Source organism: Cebidichthys violaceus, unplaced genomic scaffold, assembly GCF_023349555.1.
Source record: "Cebidichthys violaceus isolate CVI_PGR_0920_01 unplaced genomic scaffold, fCebVio1.0.p SCAF_572, whole genome shotgun sequence".
NCBI lineage: Eukaryota > Metazoa > Chordata > Actinopteri > Perciformes > Stichaeidae > Cebidichthys > Cebidichthys violaceus.
The window spans coordinates 7501-26248 of record NW_027176786.1 but is presented as its reverse complement, the minus strand read 5'-3'; the positions used below and the strand labels follow the sequence as shown (position 1 = coordinate 26248).

Genomic DNA, 18748 nt, shown 5'->3' with positions numbered 1-18748 from the left:
CCCTTGGGTCCTCAGCAATACACCCGCCAAGTGTGAAGTGGATCGGATGAACTGTTCTAATGACGTTGTTGTTACACCTGTGTGTTTGCTGCAATGACATGTCTAAATGTCTGTCAGTCTGACTCCTACCTGTCCGACTCAATTCATTCACTGCACTTTTCTGGAGTCAAATCTTTTTTGATTGACATTTTTTGTTTTGTTTAGTGGCTCTTTTTATCTTCCAAGGGTGTCATAATGTATGTGCTTTGCTCCCTGGTGTATATATATATATATATATATATATATATATATATATATATATATATATATTTGAATGCCTTTTTTCAAATATAAAAAATATATATATATATATATATATATTTATATATATATAATATATATATATATATATATATATATATATATATATATATATATATATATATATTTGAATGCCTTTTTTTTCATCTGTATTTTATATCTCACATGAGGCTTGACAACCAGTCACATTGCCGATTCCAGTCATCCAGGCCCTGCTGGGTCAGTAAGGCAAACAGTTGTTTAGGCATTTATGAGGAAGAGACGACCCCTCTGTGGAAACTGGAGTTTTCCTGGAAGAGACACAGAACACACACACACACACACACACACACACACACACACACACACACAGAAACACAAAGAGAGATAGACATAGAGAGGGCCAGTATTTGTTCAGTGGTCTTTGTTCCACTGTTAAAACAAAGCAGTGGGGGGGGGGGGGGGGGGTTAAAACAGAAAGTCAATCAGTGAGTAGAAACAACTAGCTGCCATTTGAAGGACATTAAAATGTGTTTGTATTGTGTATTTCTGAAGAATAGTGGCTGAATATATCACGTGTTAAAAGTTTTGCCAGCGGTCTTTGCAACTAGTATCTATGATTATGACTGTCATAATTAACCTTTTGATGCTCAAACGTTACCGTCACATTACTGACTTGGATGACTTTTGCTACAAAAGAACAATCTTTCGATGGATAGATAGATACTTTATTTATCCTCGGGGGAAGTTCGCCTGTCACAGCAGAGCAGGACATGAATGAACCACATGGTACACAGAATAATGCAAAACAGAATGTCAAACACTAGCACTGACATAAAAGTAACAAAATATTTCCTTTTAAACATGTGCATGCATACAAGTGTGCAAACTGCTAGAATGCAAAAAGAACTTGCAGAAAGGTTGCCAGTTCGCTGCTCTTGACGGGCACCCTGTATTTAAAGTATTAGCCATTTACAATTTTACAATATTGCAGCACACTTTTGTCTCAGAACTTCAGAACATTATAGCAGTGACGTTTCTGCACAGCTAAAACTCTGGTAGAACAATTCATAACAGGCTGTGAATAAAATACTTCTGAGAATCAAACGACCGGGACGTTACAGGAAGTTGAAAGGGTCTAAAAAGTGACTTAATAAGTTGATTAACAGAAAAGTAAACTGCAACACTTTTTATACTCCATTCATAATTGAAGTCATAATGTATCTGCTTTCAGCCACTCAAACGTGAATATCTGCTTGTTTTCTTGGTAAACAAAGTAAACAATATGTTTGGCTTTTAGACAACCTATGATTGGCCTTTTTTACTAGTTTCTGCTTTCAGTAAACCAAACTATTAATCAATTAATCTTAGAAATAATTGGTCGACGGATTAAAGAATAAGAATCCGTTGCAGAACCATCGGGTACAATAATCATAACTGTGGATGAAATGTGGCTTTGGTACACACTGACTGACATCAAAGAAGGCACGCTGGGTGATTTCATCAGTTATTCATTTTGCATCTAAACATGCAAACATGGATGTCACACAGTTGTCACTAATACATTAAATAGTGAATCATAAAGTGTGTTTTTTAATTAAAAAGTGCATTTCCTATTATGACTAAAGGGATCTCTTGTAAAGTTACCAAACTGTTTTGACATGTTTGTCATTTAGCACCACTGACTGTCATGACTGTGAGACGTTCTGTGGTTTTCTATTCGACTGTAAAGGCTCAGTAGAAACGAGAGATATGGACTCATTTAAATGGGGGGGACGCGGTTTCATATCAGTGTTGAATTTGCATGATATCTACTGCATAGAACTCTCAGTCCAGTTCTCATTTGGATTGTTAGCATGATGACACACAGACGTACGACAGTAACAGGAAGCGAGAGGAAGACGTTCCTGCTTCCTGCTCCCAGACTTATCCCCCGACTGACAAACAGATTAAACGTGTGAAACGAGGTCACGGCTGAAAGCAACACCGTCTTACTTTCAACACAGTCAGCGGTCTGACTTCACGTTACAGTTTCACCGCACACAGTCGCTCAATTGGGGAGAATGGAGGATTGTGTTTGGAAGAAGACAAAAGGCCGTCATACTTGTAGTACTGCAAGTGAGGCTGTGGTGCCATCTGTTGGCAAAAATCTATCAGTGAATGAAAAGTGAATGGAGTTACAATACTGCCATCATGTAGCATGAAACTCTGCTTTGACGAGCACATGCATTTGTGGATAAACACTGAGGTCATAGATCCAGCAGCTATCATTTTTCTCTCATAAAGTTATTGCACAACTTAATTTAGCTTTTCATGTGTGCAGTGTCTCTGCATTGCCTACACTGAATCAATCAAATGTCATTTAACAAGGAAGCTGCAATAACAATGATGAGTACTACTTTATAAGAGGACAAAAGAGTGTGAAATGGAGTTGTTAGAAGGGAGGAGCTGATTGGCTCGCCTGAAATCCTTGTTACCACGATGCCAACGGGCAGCAGGCACAGGTAGGAAACCTCTGTAATGTGTTAAAAGTTAAGCATTTTGAAGAGTAGAAGTATGTTTTATATGTTATTACTATTGTTAATAAGTATGTGCACCCTGTTGCAGACTGCCGTATTGAACATGCTATTTAAGTATGGGCTTAGCACTGTGGGTATGTGTGATAGTGACTGTTATGTGGTGGAAAGTCATGATGTTGAAGCACTCTATACACAGCCCAGAGCACAATCCTGCTAAATAATCTGTTTTATTTATTTAACGTTATGTAGAATAGTTAACATAGAAACATAGACACACTTGAAAGGTTCTACATGGGATATTAGTGGTGTCATGACAACAGAGCCAGCTGTAAAGTCAAATCACACGTCTCGACACTACAGCCTGAAACACTCTCCCAAATACTTCAAGAGGCCTTAATTAAATAAATAAATTGATGATATAATGAATCATTACATACAAACAATTCAGTGTTTGCGCCCAGTTTATTATGTTCATTATTAGTTTATTGATTTAATTTAGCTCTCCATAAATTGATCACTGGAGCAAACACGTTTGAAAACGCACAACTTTTACTTTGAAGGCGAGCTGTCTCTGTTTACTCAATTGTCATTATTAGAGTTGGATTATGCAACAAGCTGATGTTGTGGTGCTGAATTGCATTACACGTGTTCATTCAATGCAACAATAACACAGACAAAGCGTTGAGGCAGCGTCGGCTATCGAACAACATTAGGTAATGCCCCTAAACTATTTGGGAGGGGTGTTCCACATCATTATTGTTTTTATACTAATTGAATATTTTTTTCTTAAAATCAGCATTCATGTGCATTGTCGGGTATTTGTTAAAAGTGCACTTAATAATCAAAGTGAACTGAACACAGCATACCGAGTGTTTCCTTCAGTCCCTCCGGGGCTGGAGGCCAGAGGGTGGCGGTAAAGGAGGCTGAAGCACCACGTTGGGAGGTTAGGCCCTTTTCTCAGAAGCCTTGTTGACGTGTCAGTTGCAGGTTAAACACAGGTGTAATTAATCACATTAATTACGGCCCTGCTGCATGTAGGTGGTATTTAGTCCTGGTATTGTGCATGCTGGCTCACTGGAATGACTGTGACACACTAAACAGAATGGGACCATAATTAATGTGTTCACCCTGATGTGACATGTCAAAATGGCAGCTGTGAAAAGTGTCTATTGGTAGGTAGCGCAGACGCCGATCTCAAAGTGAATCCTTAAAACAGGTATCGGCAGTCTGGTGAGGCACAACCAGCAGAACATCTGTCTGCACTGAGAGCACGTCATTACGTTACATCCTCCGTTCTTCTACAACACACAACAACACACGCATTATCAAAAACGTCTAAAACAGTCCCAACATTAGAATGCGTCTGTAAACACATGCTTGTCTGCGCTCATGTGTATGTGTGAATGGGTGAAGAACTGAATACCTGTATTTTCTTGAAGCAGTGAGGACAGTTCTTGCTGTTGAAGACTATCCAGTCTTCACTCAGACACTCGTCCACAGTGCCCCGCAGCACACTGCGGCCGTACCTGTTCTCCAGGAGGCGCTGCCTCTGCTGACTGCCGCTGGAATAGTCGTCCCACAGAGCCCTCAACCCCTCTGAGACACACAGAGCACTGCTTCAGATACACATCTGCATCCACACAAACCCGTGGTGGAATGTAATAAATACTGCACTTAATTACAAATTGGAGGTACTTTACTTCAGACTTACAAAGTGACTAGTGACTTTACAAAGTAAGGAGTCTGTATTCAACATATACAAGGAGTTTTGTTACAAATTAAAAAACACAAAAATACATCCAAGCAAACCCGCCTACGCTTGTACCTTGTGACTGTGGCAGGTCTGCATTGGCTTCCTGTATTTTCCTGGTCTTCTTTTCCAGACACGCATCTGTTCCATGGTAGGTCTTCCTGCAGTGGACACAGAAGGCAAAGCTGCACACAGAGCACTGGGCTGCAGTGCTGGATTTCTCCACAATGACGGCCGAAGCACAGACACTTCGAGGACAGTACACCACATCTACGGGGAGGTGAGGAAAGAAGAGACGTGAGCAGAGACCCCTCCATGAACCCAACGTACAATGAAATTACTTTTAATTAACAAGAACGTGCTAAAAATGTTTATTGTCACAATTCAATCACATGCTTGAATTCAAAAAAGACATTTAAATACACTCCTGCAGTGAATCTATTAAATTTGAGTTCTCCAGGGACATTGCTACATCCTTAACTGGTCATTGCGATGTATAAAGGTTTTGAATACATCCTCAGGGGAAACATACCAGCCATGCAGTCCAGAGTAGATTGTAGCAGGAGACGGTCATAGCGACTGAACAGCTCCTCCCCTACCAGACACTTCACCTGCCAAACAGGGCAGACATCTGTTGAATGATGTTGGTATCGGTGTACAGTATCTCTGCATACATGCATAAGTAATAAGAAAATGCATGTGAGAAAAGCCAAAGGTGCGGATGCAGAATGTAAAAACCAGAGATCACATCCACACCTCCAGTGGTGGACAGTAACTCTGAACATGTTCTCCAGTGCTGTATATTGGTACACTTTTGAGGTACTTTCCGTTTTATGCTATTTTATACTTTTACTCCAATACATTTTACAGGAAAATATTGTATTTTTTACTCCACTGTATTTATTAATATAGTGAATTATAGTGCTTACAGATGTAAAATACTTACTCAATATGATGCATTGTTTTAGAGGAAAATGTCCAACACATCAGCAGCATTAGAAGAATACTTACATGTCAAACCATCAGTAATAATATAATAATATAAACTCCATTATGCACAAGTATTTGTACTTTTGATGTTTTAAGTACATTTAAGTAACACCTCTCTACTGTATTTTCAATGCAGACCTTTGACTTAAAGGGGCAGTGTAGCATTTAGAGTATAATATTCATAACTATGTTTTCATTAGTGTGTAATCACCTGAAACTAAGAATGGTTGTGTCTTCCCCATTATCCTAAAGTCCCAAAAGCACAAGAAAGAGCTTCTATAAGAAGCTGTAGTGGAGTTGTCAGGGAGAAGAGACGGACAGATCAGCGGCGTACCTGCGGAGGTGTCGGGGTGGCAGAGCAGTCGGCCTCGGGACAGGAGACACCCTTCACGTTGCCCTCCGTTATCTGGAGCGTGCAGAACTTGGTGAGACAGGCCTTGCAGAAGATGTGGCCACACTCGGGCAACTGGACACAGTCTGAACCGAGGAAGCCCTCAAAACACACACCGCAGTCAAACACCGTGGCTAAAAACGCTTTCTGCATCTGAGTCGCATTATGGATCAAGAGCTGGGAGAGGAGAGTTTGTGATGGAGTTAGCAAAAAACCAGAGCACGTTTGGTCTTCATTCTGAGGGGATTCTCTTGGGCCGATGGGCAGAGAAGCAGCTCCTTGTTCACTTTGATCCAGCGGGTCTGAGGAGCCAGGGGGAAGTAACAATGAGGCTGACACATCCCCGTCATTTAACAAATCTTCCTGGTCACTTTGATCTGACGGAGCAAACGGAAGGATCTTTGATTTGCCTGCCACTGAGGACAGATCGTTCTGGTAGTCGGCCTTCAACTCGGAGGTTTGGAGGGTCTGCTCAGCCTCCCTTGGGTCTGTGCTGCTCCAGTCTGAGGTTGAAGGATCTTGGCCATCAGCAAGAATCATCGGACGCTCAACTTCCAAGGATGGTGCAGAGAGGTCTGGTTTACAAAGGTCTGACTTTGGAGTGTGTTGATTGTTCTTTGGTTCTGAGAGTGCAGCGTTTACTGAGTCCTGGCTATCGTACTGGGTGCTGGGTTCATCAGAGGGGAGCTCCAGCAGAGTATGGATGTCCAGGAACCTGAGGGCATCTTCTTTAAGAAACTGCACCCAGGTGAAGAGCACCACAGCGCCCCCCGTGGCCTGGTAGAGACCGGTGAGCTGAGCACCCAGCGCAGAGAGCTGTGGGAGGGCAAAAGGACTGATGTAATCTTTATTGACCCTCTGCAATCTGCACCCATCTCTCTCTGTCTTTGTGACCCAAGGCAGGTTGTAAACAATAACTTTTAATTCACCCACATTCTCTGGCTTCGATTGATTACCTGTGTGTGTGTCAGCCAGCTGCAGGTGAGGGAGAAGGAGGGAGCGGAGGAGGACGGGTAGTCCTCAGGTAGATCAAAGGTTAGAAGCAAAGGTGGAAGGTATGACATCCCATACTGCCTCAGGGTTTCACCTTAGGAGGACAAACACAATAAGACAACATGACCAAAAGTACGTTAAATGTTCAATACCAAAACATGTCCACATGATGTCTCACGCTCTCGCACAAGTCCGCTGACCACAGTGAAGTTACCCAAACATACACGGTCGTTCTCTTATTTACCTTCTTTCAGAGTCACAGTGAAGTCCGCAGGGAGCTCAACAGAAACTCGGATTTCTCCGGCAGATTTCCACTCATACCGGAGGAACTCCTCGGAATCAAAGATACTGTTGAGGGCGAGCAGCTCGTCTTCCTGCTCCTCCATGTCCGCGTTCATCGCTCCAGTCACAACGAACTCCACTTCCCACTCGCAATGTCGGAGAAGCTGCTGGTTAGAAGAAGAAATAAGTCTTTTCTGAGCAGACGCCTGCAGTTGTTTCGGTGCCCTTGACTGCTCAAAACAATAATTGATATTCTTTAGTATAGTGTTGAAAATACTTCGGTGTTTATTGACAGTCTACATGCCAGCCGGCTCCCCGCCCCTGTTGACTCATCCTTGTGTGATGCAAGGCGCAGCATAGTGCAGCAACCTCTCCCTGCTGCTGCTGCTGCTGTGTGAAACAGGCCAACATTAGGTCATTTACGGTAATCATGTTACACACAGCTTTCTTTCCACAAATAATCATCATTATATGATATATATGAATTTATGATGTTGTTAACGAAGCTCTGGGGAAGACGTTTAAACTAAAGTACAAGAGTTATTTGAGTTGTACATTTAATACATTTTACAGATATCTAATAAATGTATTGACATTGATGTACAAAGTACAGAATAGATGGGATGAAGATTACTAAGTACATTCACTCAAGTAATAACATTTTATACTACTTTATACATTTTACAGAGGAAAATATTGTACTTTCACTACATTCATATGACAGTAAAACGTAACAGATTAGAGAAAACTCCCAAACATTAATACAAATTTGTGAAGAAGAACTTTGGTTGTTCTCCTCTTCCTCTTCGTCGTCTCACAACCGCTCACATTTATTATGACACGAGTTGAGTCCTTCAGAGGGGCCCAAGCCCTAGGTTGGGAACCACTGGACTAAGATACCTACTAACATATAGAGTAGTTAAAACTCACTCCACCTCAGCCAGCTACAAACATGTTGTATCAGTATTAACAATCTAATAATGTCATATAGTAACATATCAGTCACAGGGGACATTTTGATACTTTAAGTACAATTTGCTAATAATACTTCTGTACTATTATTTGAAAGCTCTAGAAAAGTGGAACTTGACTTTTTCATACTTTTAACTTATTTAAAGATCGAACAAAGGTATTATGGAAATTAAGATCACCAACGGTAATATCTTTAGTCAGAACGTTCAGATATAAAAGAAGTCTGGTTACCACCAGATGACTCACGTAAATATGTAAATGTACATTCAGTGTTTCTGTGCCTTTAGTACAGATAGGGACATACATTGTTACACTATTATTGTAATACTATAACAGATTGCGAGCTCACAGGTATAAATATACCAAAGATAAAGGACTACCATTCAGCCAAATATATAAATTTAAGACTTAAAGAATCAGAGAAAGAAATTATGTAACATAAGTGCAATGCAATATTAGTTTGATAAAGTTTTACTTCAGCTGTATTAAGTATGTGAACTTTTCGTATCGATCAGTTGCAGCTGTAGTTTTCATTCGGGTTCACTCGGCTCTCCAAGACCTTCTCCGCCATGCTCGTGGGCTTGGGGGCTGTGTGGGATTTGAACTTGACAGTCAAGGGCCCGGGGCCTCTTTGGGATTTAAACACAAGCTTCTCCTGGTTTCCATCAGCAGATGCTGGATTAAGAGAGAGACAGATAGACAAAGTATTTACCAGATATTGTACATCACAACCACTTTGCCCTAAAGATATCACAGATTCAAAACACCACGACCAAAAATACACATTGGAATTGTATTCAAAGCTTATCGAGTGATATTTCTGGTCTGAGCTTCGGTAGGGTTTGGGTGCTGTGTTGTGTGGTTTGTTGGGTTCTAACTGTTGGATGGAGAGGCTCTTATTCCCACCTGTCACCTGGATGCACTCTCCCTTGTGTCTTTCATCCCATGCTTTCAGTCTGCAGGTCCTGGAACAGTAGAAGACCTTGTGGCAGCGACATGCAGTCAGCTTCACGGAGCCGGAGCGACCGCACTGATAGCAGAACTTAAACACTGATTTCCTAAGAAAAGATTGACGCAGTTAGAAACAGGCTCCTGTAAGATTTGTGTTTCCTTGTTTTGCCTCTGGACTTTCAGATGAAACTTTGTTACAAATTATATAAAGTACAAGTTCAAATGACAGGGGAGAGAAAAATGAACTGAATGAACATGAATGTGTGTGTATGTGTACCTCTGCTTTTCTGTTGTGGGTGAGAGCCATTCTCCGCTGTGGAGGGACCTGTTTGAGGAAATGGCACCTGCCCCTGTGTACACAAACCTCTCTGTGCTACTGGTACCTGTTACTTAAATACAGCACACATACATACGCATCCAATGACAGCCATGTTCAAAAACAGTCATATTTCTTGCCTTAAAAAAAAATATATATATATATATATATATATTCTATATTTTGTACTGACTCTTCAACGTAAGGCGTTGTTCTCTCTCTACATTTTCTTTTTCTCTCTGGCCAGCAAGCTGTCTCAGCATATCTCCCATCATGCTCAGCAGCTGGTGCCGTGCTTTGAATGTTTCCCTCTCCCGCATGTTCAGAGCGTGGAAGGGAGTGCAGGCAATACGCAAGTCCTTTACAGTAACATATAACAGTCAGCTATTCAGATGAAATCATGCCACGAAGAAATAAGCAATCAAAACAAAGCAATTAAAGCTTTCTCTCTGTGTATAAGTGCAAGTGTATACGACATCATCTTAGTTTAAAAAGCCACATAGAGGACCTGATTCAACTGCTTCTGTGTCTACAGGGTGCATGTCAACATAATGCAGTGCAGAACAACGCTTCCACTAACTATGAAAAAGAACCAAAAGTTGAATCAACAACTCCCTGACAGTCTCAACAAAAACAAATGCTTATAATGTTTTTTGATAAGTATGACTGATTGAAAGGCTTTATTCAGTCCACTTAATGCACACGGTGGTTCCACAGTTACCTGGTTGAAGGAGTAGTGTGCATAGTCGACTGCGGTTCCCACAACATCACCAACCATAACTGGCATCAAGATGTCGGCACCAGCTTTAACTAACATGCCCAACTACATGAAAGACACACACAAATACACACAATTCAATGTATACTTTTAAATGACTCAATACAGACATTTCTTTTTGCTCCAACTCAAAAACATATTTCTTTGCTTACTATTTTGAAAACTGTAATATTGAGGGATACAATAATCTTTTTTTAAGTTCTATTAAGTGTGACTCATTTGAAGTCACCAAGAACAAAGTTAATGTGTTGTTTTAAATAAATGTGTATGTGCACGTTTCACATGTTTCACATTCTCAGTGAAACATCCTCTTTGCACACCTGTATACAGACGAAAACAAGTGCTGAGAAAAAACATGGTCAACATGGTCAATTTATTAAGCAGCCTGTCAAAGGTCTTTGTACCAAAAGTCAGCTGCTAAATCACTTGACTGCATGTTTCTCTCTCTGTTAAACATCTTCATCTGAATAAACACCTGTGTGTCTGAGTCTGTGTACCAGCTTAGTTCTGTTGCCACCTAAGTGGTAGTTGAAGTTGGCGATGGCACAGAGGGCGCTGCCCACCCTGCGGCCCAGTGGGATGTTGGGGTCTGCGCCTCCGTTCAATAGCTCCTCCACTGCCTGGGGAGGGAAAAGAATCAGGTTCAGGACAAAGTGAGGCTTTGTAGGCTTGTACAGTATACGTCTATGTGTGAGTCAGTGTGTGTGTGTGTGTGTGGTCTACCAGCTCATTGCCACTTGCTATAGCCAGGGACAGAGGTGAGTGTCCACTCCAGAGGAGGTCTGTGCTGGCCCTGTGGGAGAGCAGGAGGGCTACCACCTTGCTGGCATTCTGCATGAAGAATATACAGAGTCCTTTAAATGGAACATCATGTTATTGTGATCAAACCTCATGATTGATGTGATTTTCTGCCTTGCAATAAATGATATCCTATTAAACTTAATGTCATGCTATTCAAAATAAAATGAGTAATATACTCAAAACAACAAATAGTTTGAGCTCTGCATGTATTTTGTGTGTGTAGCATGTATTCTTTGACATTCTGGGAGACAGTGTAGATACACTCAACATGATTGGTTAGCATGTCTGCAACATGCTACAGACAGTCAATAGTAGTGTCATGTTTCATCAGTGATGGCGTGAGCGTGTCTAGTACAACATGTACTGACCCGGTAATCACTGTCTCTCTGGCAGGCCATGTGCAGGGCCGTTCGGCCTCCTTCTTTGAGATTTGGGTTCTCATTGGTGCTCACTGATTCCTGGGCCTTCATGAAAATCTGTAAAAAAAAAAAAAAAAAAAGATCTCCGACTGAAACCCTTTTCTTACCAGTTCACCCGTGACCTTAAATATTACTACTAAGGTTTGAGGCTTAAAGGACGGAAACACGCAGACCGTATCTTGTTCACAGATCTCATTGTGGTCGCATGCTCGTGCGTCTGGGTCAGTGATAGCGTGGAGCAAAAGCTCTGTGATTCTGGGACCTGCTGGACCTGGCAGTGCTGCAGCTACATGCAGGGGATAAAGACCTTTTCTCTGCAAAAAGGATGAGAGGATGAAGGGAACTTGTGCTCTGCATGTTTTATCTGAACAAATGTGTATCGTGTGACATTACTAAAAAAGTTCAATAAATCTACCTCAGGAGGAAGGGGAATGTCAGTGCGAGCTCCACACAGCAGCAGTCTCCTGACGGCCTCATTGTCAGCCGCCATAATGGCTAAGAAGAGAACCGGCATGGGAACCCTGGATGCGTTGGGGTCAGCTCCCCGTTCCAATAACAGCTTCAGGGTGTTCAAACGAACCCGGTGTCTGGTCAGACAGTCACACCACAAACAAAATCAGTGTAATCAGAACAGAACAAACAGCACAAGAAAAGAGAGAATAGAGGGGAAACAGAACTGACTCAATTTTCATGGCCGCCATCTTGCGTACAGTCTCCTGTGTGTCAGAGCGCTGAAGGAAGCCTGTGCGACTCAGCGCCTCCGCCGCACGCTGCATCACTTCCTCTGTGACCAGGATGTCATAGCTGCTGACGGAGCAGGCAGAGTCAAAGGACGTATTTTGGGTCAGTTCTTCGTCTTTGCCCTGCTGCAGACAGAGTTGAGTAGACAACAGTGAGTTAAAAAAACCTTTTCAAACTCATGATAGAATGGGATCTCTGAGCTTAATACCTGAACTCTTCCTGCGGCCTCAGGGGTCTCAGGTTCAGTGATGAGCTCACTGTTAATAAACACTTTACTGCTGCGATGTAAGATGTGCTCTGTTGGTTTTTCTGCTGTCCTGAAAATACCAAAAATAAATAGGAAACTTAAATGAATACATTTGCTTGTTTCAGAGACATAACTCATCAAAGGATGGTAACACTGTTGGAGGGAGTGACTATGAATATGACATTTTCAGACTTGGCTTCTCTCATGTGCTACTGATCAGAGAGGGGACTCTGGTTGTGTTATTGGTGAGGTATGTTATTAAACCTGGGTGTGTCTGTGGTGAAGTCCACTCGGCTGATCTGGGGACTGTTCCCACATGCAGATGGAGACCTGAAACCCTGATGACACATCACAGTGAAAGTTATTTAATTTCATTTGTCTGAACAAAGCACGGTTTCATACATGTGAACCGCAGATCAAGAAGTGATGAGGAAACATCAGCTGGAATCTTACTTGAGTTTTGGAGGGTGTCTCAGCCAAAGTGGTGTGCAGAGACTGAGAAGGGTAGTAGAGGACATGACACACAGCCAGGGCAGACGCGCCTTCACAATTCAACTTGTCAACATCGACACCCCGATCCAACAAAAGATGGATTACATCATCATGGCAGTTTACCTGAGGTACAAGAAACAGAATGAAACCGTCAGAGAGGCGAACATGAGACTAAAACCAAAGAATAAACATTTTTATCTTTTTTTTATTTATCTATTTAGTTTTATTGTATTGTATTATATATAAAAACAAACACTGTAAAACCTGAAGTGGATACCAATCAAACAGCAAACGAGTGAAAAACCAAATGAAGAATCATTGGGTGAACATATCGTATAAAGTGTTACTGTGGCAGCGATCAGTGCAGTGTGTCCCTGTGAATCTGTGACGTCAGGGTGGACCAAACCGGTCTGGAGGATCTTGGACACTGCCTGCAGTTCCCCTCTGGAGGCGTGCTGGATCAACAACTCTGAACTGACTTCCAAAGGCCCTTTAGGACCAAAACTTTCCCTGTTCAGAGCGAGAACAGCTGCCACGTCCCAGCCCACATGTACAGCCAGTAGTCTGGGAGAACCAGACACAAAGTATATTAGTAAAATGTTTACATATAATAGATAATGTATGTCTTTTTTCACTCCTTACTGCTGCCAGCAAAATGTGTTTTTGGTACAAAACAAATCTTTTTTTGACTGCGTGTCTGACCTGTGTTTGTGCATGTGAGCCAGCATGCGGGGCTGTAAGGGCAGGGAGGCCAGCGGGTCTCGCTCGTAGCCTTGGTAAGCATCCGGCTCCCACGGCTCGCCATAGAAGAGCTGATCCAGCTCTTTCCTTCGGCCAGGGGGCAGCGGTAAGTGATCGCCATCGGCCGAGTATCTGTCCATACCGGGGGGAAGGATAAAATCATCTGACAGCAGATCTCCGTCCGTATCCACCTGAGGAGGATGGGGCATTCATTGATCTGTTTTGGGTTAAGTCACAGAGCTCGTATTCATAGATGTTCATGATAGCTGTACGTTACCACAGAGTCCGCCCTGGCTTCTGGCTGTAGGCCACTAGTGGGAGGCTGCTGAGGAGAGGACAGGAGCAGAGAGGGCAATTCACTTCCTGGTACAACAATGTTTTGCATATACAGAGTTGGTGGGCTTGGAAATAAATCAGTAGAGCTAAAGAAAACACACACAAGTGCAATGAGTGTTTGACTTATAGAGATGGTTTGGGGCAATCCAATTAGAAGAGCAGTTTTAGATATTCTTCGCTGGGTCAAACATTGCTGAAACATTGTTGAAGCTGTGATCTCAACTTTTTGTTTTAAAAACAATAAGACCATTTTAAACCAAATATATGTATGCAAATGAAGATGATTTAGCCTGGCATACCTATTCATCTGTGGGTGAGAAAGTGGTCAACCGTGTACCTGAGACAGGGAAACTGTGGTGGCAGCCGGGTCCACGTAGGCAGCATATTCAGGAAAGGTCTTCAGGCTAAAGCCCTCTTCTACAGCGCTACAGAGCCTTAGCAGGCGCCCTCCGAGCCACAGGCCCACATCCTTACGGCCATCTGGATAACCAACCACACCTGGACCGAACCTCCTGTCGGCATGGTACAAACCCTGAGAGGAGAGGAGAGGTTGGCTGCTATTTACTGATGCTATCCAAAGCTTGTCAGTCATCCATTTTACCTGAAAGGTGGATCCGTCAGGGAACAGTTGTTGTCCGTATCCTTCCTTTCTGTTGAGGTAGAACTTGCCAGTGAACTTGTGGCCTGTGGGCCAGCAGTACAGTGCGTCCCCATGCTTGTAGTCTTTGTAGAAAGAGCCCTCATAGAACTACAAGGAGCAGACGGGAATTCAATAGTGACATGCTCTTTATTAAACTTCAGGGAAAACTGACAGGAGACAGTAAAACATGTCATTATGTTTTATGTAAGGGCCTCTTATGTCGTCTTTTGCCAGATTATCATGTTCATTTGACGTTAACGTTACCTCTCCGTTTCTCCAGGTGTACCTCCCGTAACCGTGTTTCAATCCGTTCACACATTCTCCCTCGTATGTGGACCCATCGGGCCACTCCTGAGCACCGAGCCCTTGTCGTCTCTCCACCGCGCTTTGGGCTCCTCTGTGACCGTCACTTCGACTCCCGGTCCCCGGCTCCGCACCTCCGAGCCCCGGTGCTGCCGCAACACCTTTGTCGGTGGACAGCATTTTAACCGGAAGATAAGTCACCTGAATCCAGTCGGAGCGCAACAACAGTTTAGAGTCAACGTCACAGGTTTGAAAAGCTCTTTAGAAGACTTTGACTTTAACTTTAACTGTCAGAAGATTTGGTTCTTTTCTGTAAGCGCCGGTTGTCATGTCAACCGGCGCTATTAATCTGAGGTAGGGAGGAGGGAGCTCTCACGCATGCGCAAACGAAAGACAAAGGAAGCGTACGAAAAGATTTTAAAAACTATGATTTTTAGTCTCAGTAAAACTATTTTTAGGCTCCATTACTAATCTTAAACTATCCTTGTCCAACAATTAAAGCAACACATGGACTAATCCGTAGACTACTGAAGGACTTATGTTTTTTTTTGCATTAGATATCACCTCTGTTTGGTGACATTTTTAATCTAAGCTCCTCAATTTAATAATTAAAGAGTATTTTTCCCCTAACAAATATAATAATAACAAAAAATAATTACAGGTTTTAGAAATGATCAGATTGTTGTTGAGTAAGTCTCAACAGTCACATTTGTTGAACCAAATTTAACTAAAGGCACAAATGAACCAATTTGTCCCTATTTGGAGATCCCTGACAGAAACGAGGAAGAAAGCATCTCTTTACAGACTGAATGGAGAGTGGGGTAATTAAATATAAATGGTATGGTGACAAATGAAAGTAGGTCCTTGTCATAGAGCAGGTCTATCCTTGTCCAGTCTAAGTGGTCCTCTATGAAGGGTCGATGGAGCAGGACCACCCCGTGAGTGTGTTCATATGTTACCGGACACTTTCTCCTGTAACTGACACTGCAAAAGTTGGTTTCAGCCTACGGCATGCTGCTGTAGTTAGGTGGTGGAAAATGACATCAGTTGACATTTATCATTACAGCATTATTAGAGCTGTGTTGAGAACTAGTGTTATCATTTATCCTCCAATAAGTCCTTCCTCAGATAGTTATGTGTCCTAAAGAATGTGTCAAGAAAAAGATGGTGACTTCAGCTGAATGTTTGGGATAGCTACATTAATAATCTGTTCCTATATTGTTATTTTGATAAAGCATGTTAAAGAATACTGAACACAGGACTATTAATAGTTGTATTTACTAAACAAACAACATATTCCTGGGCATAACCTCAGTGAGTAATAAACATTTTATTTATATATACAATTATAACAAATAAAAAAATTATTCTGGATTCAGAACAGTCTGTATTTAAAGTAACTTTGCTTATTCCCCTGTGTATTCTGGGTTGAGGATTTCAAAAACCAAAACAATACAGGAACTCTTTACAGTACCTCACCTCTAACAGGACTCTCAGCGTTATGGTCTTTGTCTCAACCATACTCCATTGTTTTGCTCCTCCAATAACCTTGCCCATGCTTAATATGCACATCCTTATATCTTACTATACCCTCATTGCATATAGTATATTATCCTATGTTTGTATTTTTTATTATAGTTGTAGTTCTTTGGTATATTTATGGGGTATTCTAATATATTCTATATAATATATTAGAATATTGTGTTTTATAGAGATATGCATCTCTCTCTTCTCATGTTGATAGGTGTATTTATTTACTGTGAATTGTAAAAGAGCCACCCTGTTCTCTAGTTTAATCACATCTGATGAGCTCAGATATGCTCTCCTTCCCACAAACATGACACCCTCACAAGTATCATGTTTGTTTTGAATAATCACTGCTTTCTTTCCTGTGGCTCACCATTAATGAAAACATAAACATTTTGCTGATGATTTGAGAGAGTTAGAAGAAGTAGAATGCTGTGAATGATTGTGCAGCTTTAGGATGTTGGACAGAGTTCACAGCATCTCTGTATATTTTATTTAACTTTTACCCAACGAGATAGCAACATAAGCTTCATTCATTCCCCACCTTCCTAGTGTTGCAGTAAAACATCCCTCCATTCATGTTCTATGAATCCAATAAAGTGTGGAGGGTTTGTCTCGTTAAATTACAGAACAAAGCCTCCTCACCTCTTAAAGATTCACCAGCCTTCTCATGGTTTCTCCTTTCAGAAAACACAGGAAGTATGTACACGTCTCTGTATTTTGTACAATCCTGAATACGTTGTTAATCTAAATCATTGTAACTAAAGCACAATGCCAGCAGGAGAAGTGGGCAGATTTGATCTATTGCACAGAAGCCTCATGATGTCTTTGGTTCACCTTTTGTCTGTTCAGCAGGTATGTGTGCTACTTTGGACTTGTCTATTGAACATGTGGTTTTGTTATTTTTTGTTAAGAATATTAAGTTTCTGCTGTTTTGATGAACCAGGGTGAGTAAGTTCTATGTATCGGAACAACATGGCTGAGTTCTTCATGTTTAATGGACGGAGGTCAAAGTTGAATATCTAGAACCAGGTCTTAATTTAGGTACTCGTAAGTTCCAATCCACAATAAGGCAACGTTAACTGTAATTGAAATTAGAACTTAGACCAGATTTGAACCACTTCATCCATTTATTAGTCAGTTGTTCAATTAACAAAAACGTAAATACTCTTATGTTAAAAACACTCTTCAAAATTACATAAAGTGAGACTGAAAAAGTCAGAATGACACAGCAGGGACTCCGTGCTTACATACAGTATATACATTAGCTTTGTGCTACTTTCTATCACCGTTCTGTCTCGGACACTTTCAACATGTAACTTGTATGGACAGCGCAACCCCAGATAGGCAGATTAGACATTTTATACTTACTGTGTTTATAGTAGGATGAGGTCAATTCACTTTTAATATGATCTATATAATCAAATGACAATTAACAAACTACATATGCCATAAGCAGGCCAAGATCATAGTTGAGCTAGTTAAAAGATTATTTGCCCTCATCCCTACTGTAATGTGCACCAGGCTTGGAAAGAGTATTAAAACATAAAGATAAGTAGAAGGTAAATTCCCTTCAGTCTTCCATTCTGGAAGTCGAGTTGAGTGCACTGTGCTGAGTGATATGAGATGTAGGGAGGCAGGGGAATTTGGGGAGTTGTTGAGTTGGACCTCTCAGGCGTTGCTTTTTTCCTCTATTGTAAAAGTCTCCATGGGGCCTTTGCTCAGAGCCTTGATGTCATTCAGGAGACCAGTCGGGGTCAAAATGTGAGAAGACCCTGGAAGCAAAGTATAATGAGCCGCTACGTCCCAAATTAAGAGTATAAGCACTTTCACAACTCTGACTGGCTCCAGTAGGTGGTGTAAAACAGCTTCAAACAGACAGCTTCCAGGTCAAGAGGCCAATTAAACTGAAGTTCAAAATGCAAAAGTCTTGTATTAATGCTCACCTATGATCACCTCGCAGGATTTAACTGCCTGGGTGACCTCGTAGGCACAGCGCATCTCAGAGTGGCAGATTCCTCCGAGAACAAAAACAATGAGGCGTGCGCCGCTCCGGCGTTCGTCCTGAGAACTGGCTTTGTGCTTCTGACGGGCACTGTGGAGCAGCAGGACGACAGCAGAAACACACTGACAAAACGTCAAACTAAAAGAAGTGGGAACTGTCCAAATTGTGGAAAGAAACAACAAAATCACTGTCCTGGCAAGAAAGACATTGAGGAGGCAAAGGATGGATACTCAGAACTAACTAACTTCCAAAAAACAGACACTTCAAAATCATTT

At 41.7% G+C, this 18748-nt stretch overlaps 3 protein-coding genes across 7 annotated transcripts in view; all 3 read right to left on the bottom strand.

The window, feature by feature from the left end:
• Window positions 1–3006: 3006 nt before the first annotated feature.
• Window positions 3007–7579, bottom strand: LOC137888739 (E3 ubiquitin-protein ligase RNF14-like). Of its 3 annotated transcripts, none has more exons than XM_068732207.1 (8): window positions 7482–7579; window positions 7167–7371; window positions 6886–7016; window positions 5873–6745; window positions 5081–5159; window positions 4624–4818; window positions 4222–4394; window positions 3007–4096 (listed from the first exon to the last, which is right to left on the bottom strand). In XM_068732207.1, exons 1-8 carry the CDS (start codon window positions 7560–7562, stop codon window positions 3965–3967), a joined length of 1869 nt encoding a protein of 622 aa, XP_068588308.1. In that variant the 5' UTR covers window positions 7563–7579; the 3' UTR covers window positions 3007–3964. The 3 variants fall into 3 exon arrangements, with proteins under 3 accessions (XP_068588308.1, XP_068588310.1, XP_068588309.1); XM_068732209.1 differs by having other exon boundaries at window positions 5081–5153; XM_068732208.1 differs by having other exon boundaries at window positions 7167–7368.
• Window positions 7580–8679: 1100 nt separating this feature from the next.
• On the bottom strand, window positions 8680–15241 carry LOC137888738 (ankyrin repeat and MYND domain-containing protein 1-like). Of its 3 annotated transcripts, none has more exons than XM_068732204.1 (20): window positions 14903–15241; window positions 14600–14746; window positions 14336–14530; window positions 13940–13987; window positions 13624–13853; window positions 13269–13485; window positions 12883–13044; window positions 12694–12767; window positions 12391–12499; window positions 12123–12307; window positions 11857–12028; window positions 11615–11755; window positions 11391–11498; window positions 10945–11052; window positions 10719–10841; window positions 10165–10266; window positions 9637–9802; window positions 9405–9516; window positions 9083–9234; window positions 8680–8851 (listed from the first exon to the last, which is right to left on the bottom strand). In XM_068732204.1, exons 1-20 carry the CDS (start codon window positions 15119–15121, stop codon window positions 8688–8690), a joined length of 2934 nt encoding a protein of 977 aa, XP_068588305.1. In that variant the 5' UTR covers window positions 15122–15241; the 3' UTR covers window positions 8680–8687. The 3 variants fall into 3 exon arrangements, with proteins under 3 accessions (XP_068588305.1, XP_068588307.1, XP_068588306.1); XM_068732206.1 differs by having other exon boundaries at window positions 12123–12304; XM_068732205.1 differs by having other exon boundaries at window positions 13940–13984.
• Window positions 15242–17579: 2338 nt separating this feature from the next.
• LOC137888740 (syntaxin-binding protein 3-like) overlaps window positions 17580–18748 on the bottom strand; it is a 7796-nt gene continuing 6627 nt past the window's right edge. The window contains exons 17-18 of the mRNA XM_068732210.1: window positions 18415–18563; window positions 17580–18243 (exon numbers count right to left, since the gene is read on the bottom strand). Coding sequence (XP_068588311.1) covers window positions 18140–18243; window positions 18415–18563 — 253 coding nt within the window. The 3' untranslated portion in view covers window positions 17580–18139. The remainder of the gene's footprint in view (window positions 18244–18414; window positions 18564–18748) is intronic.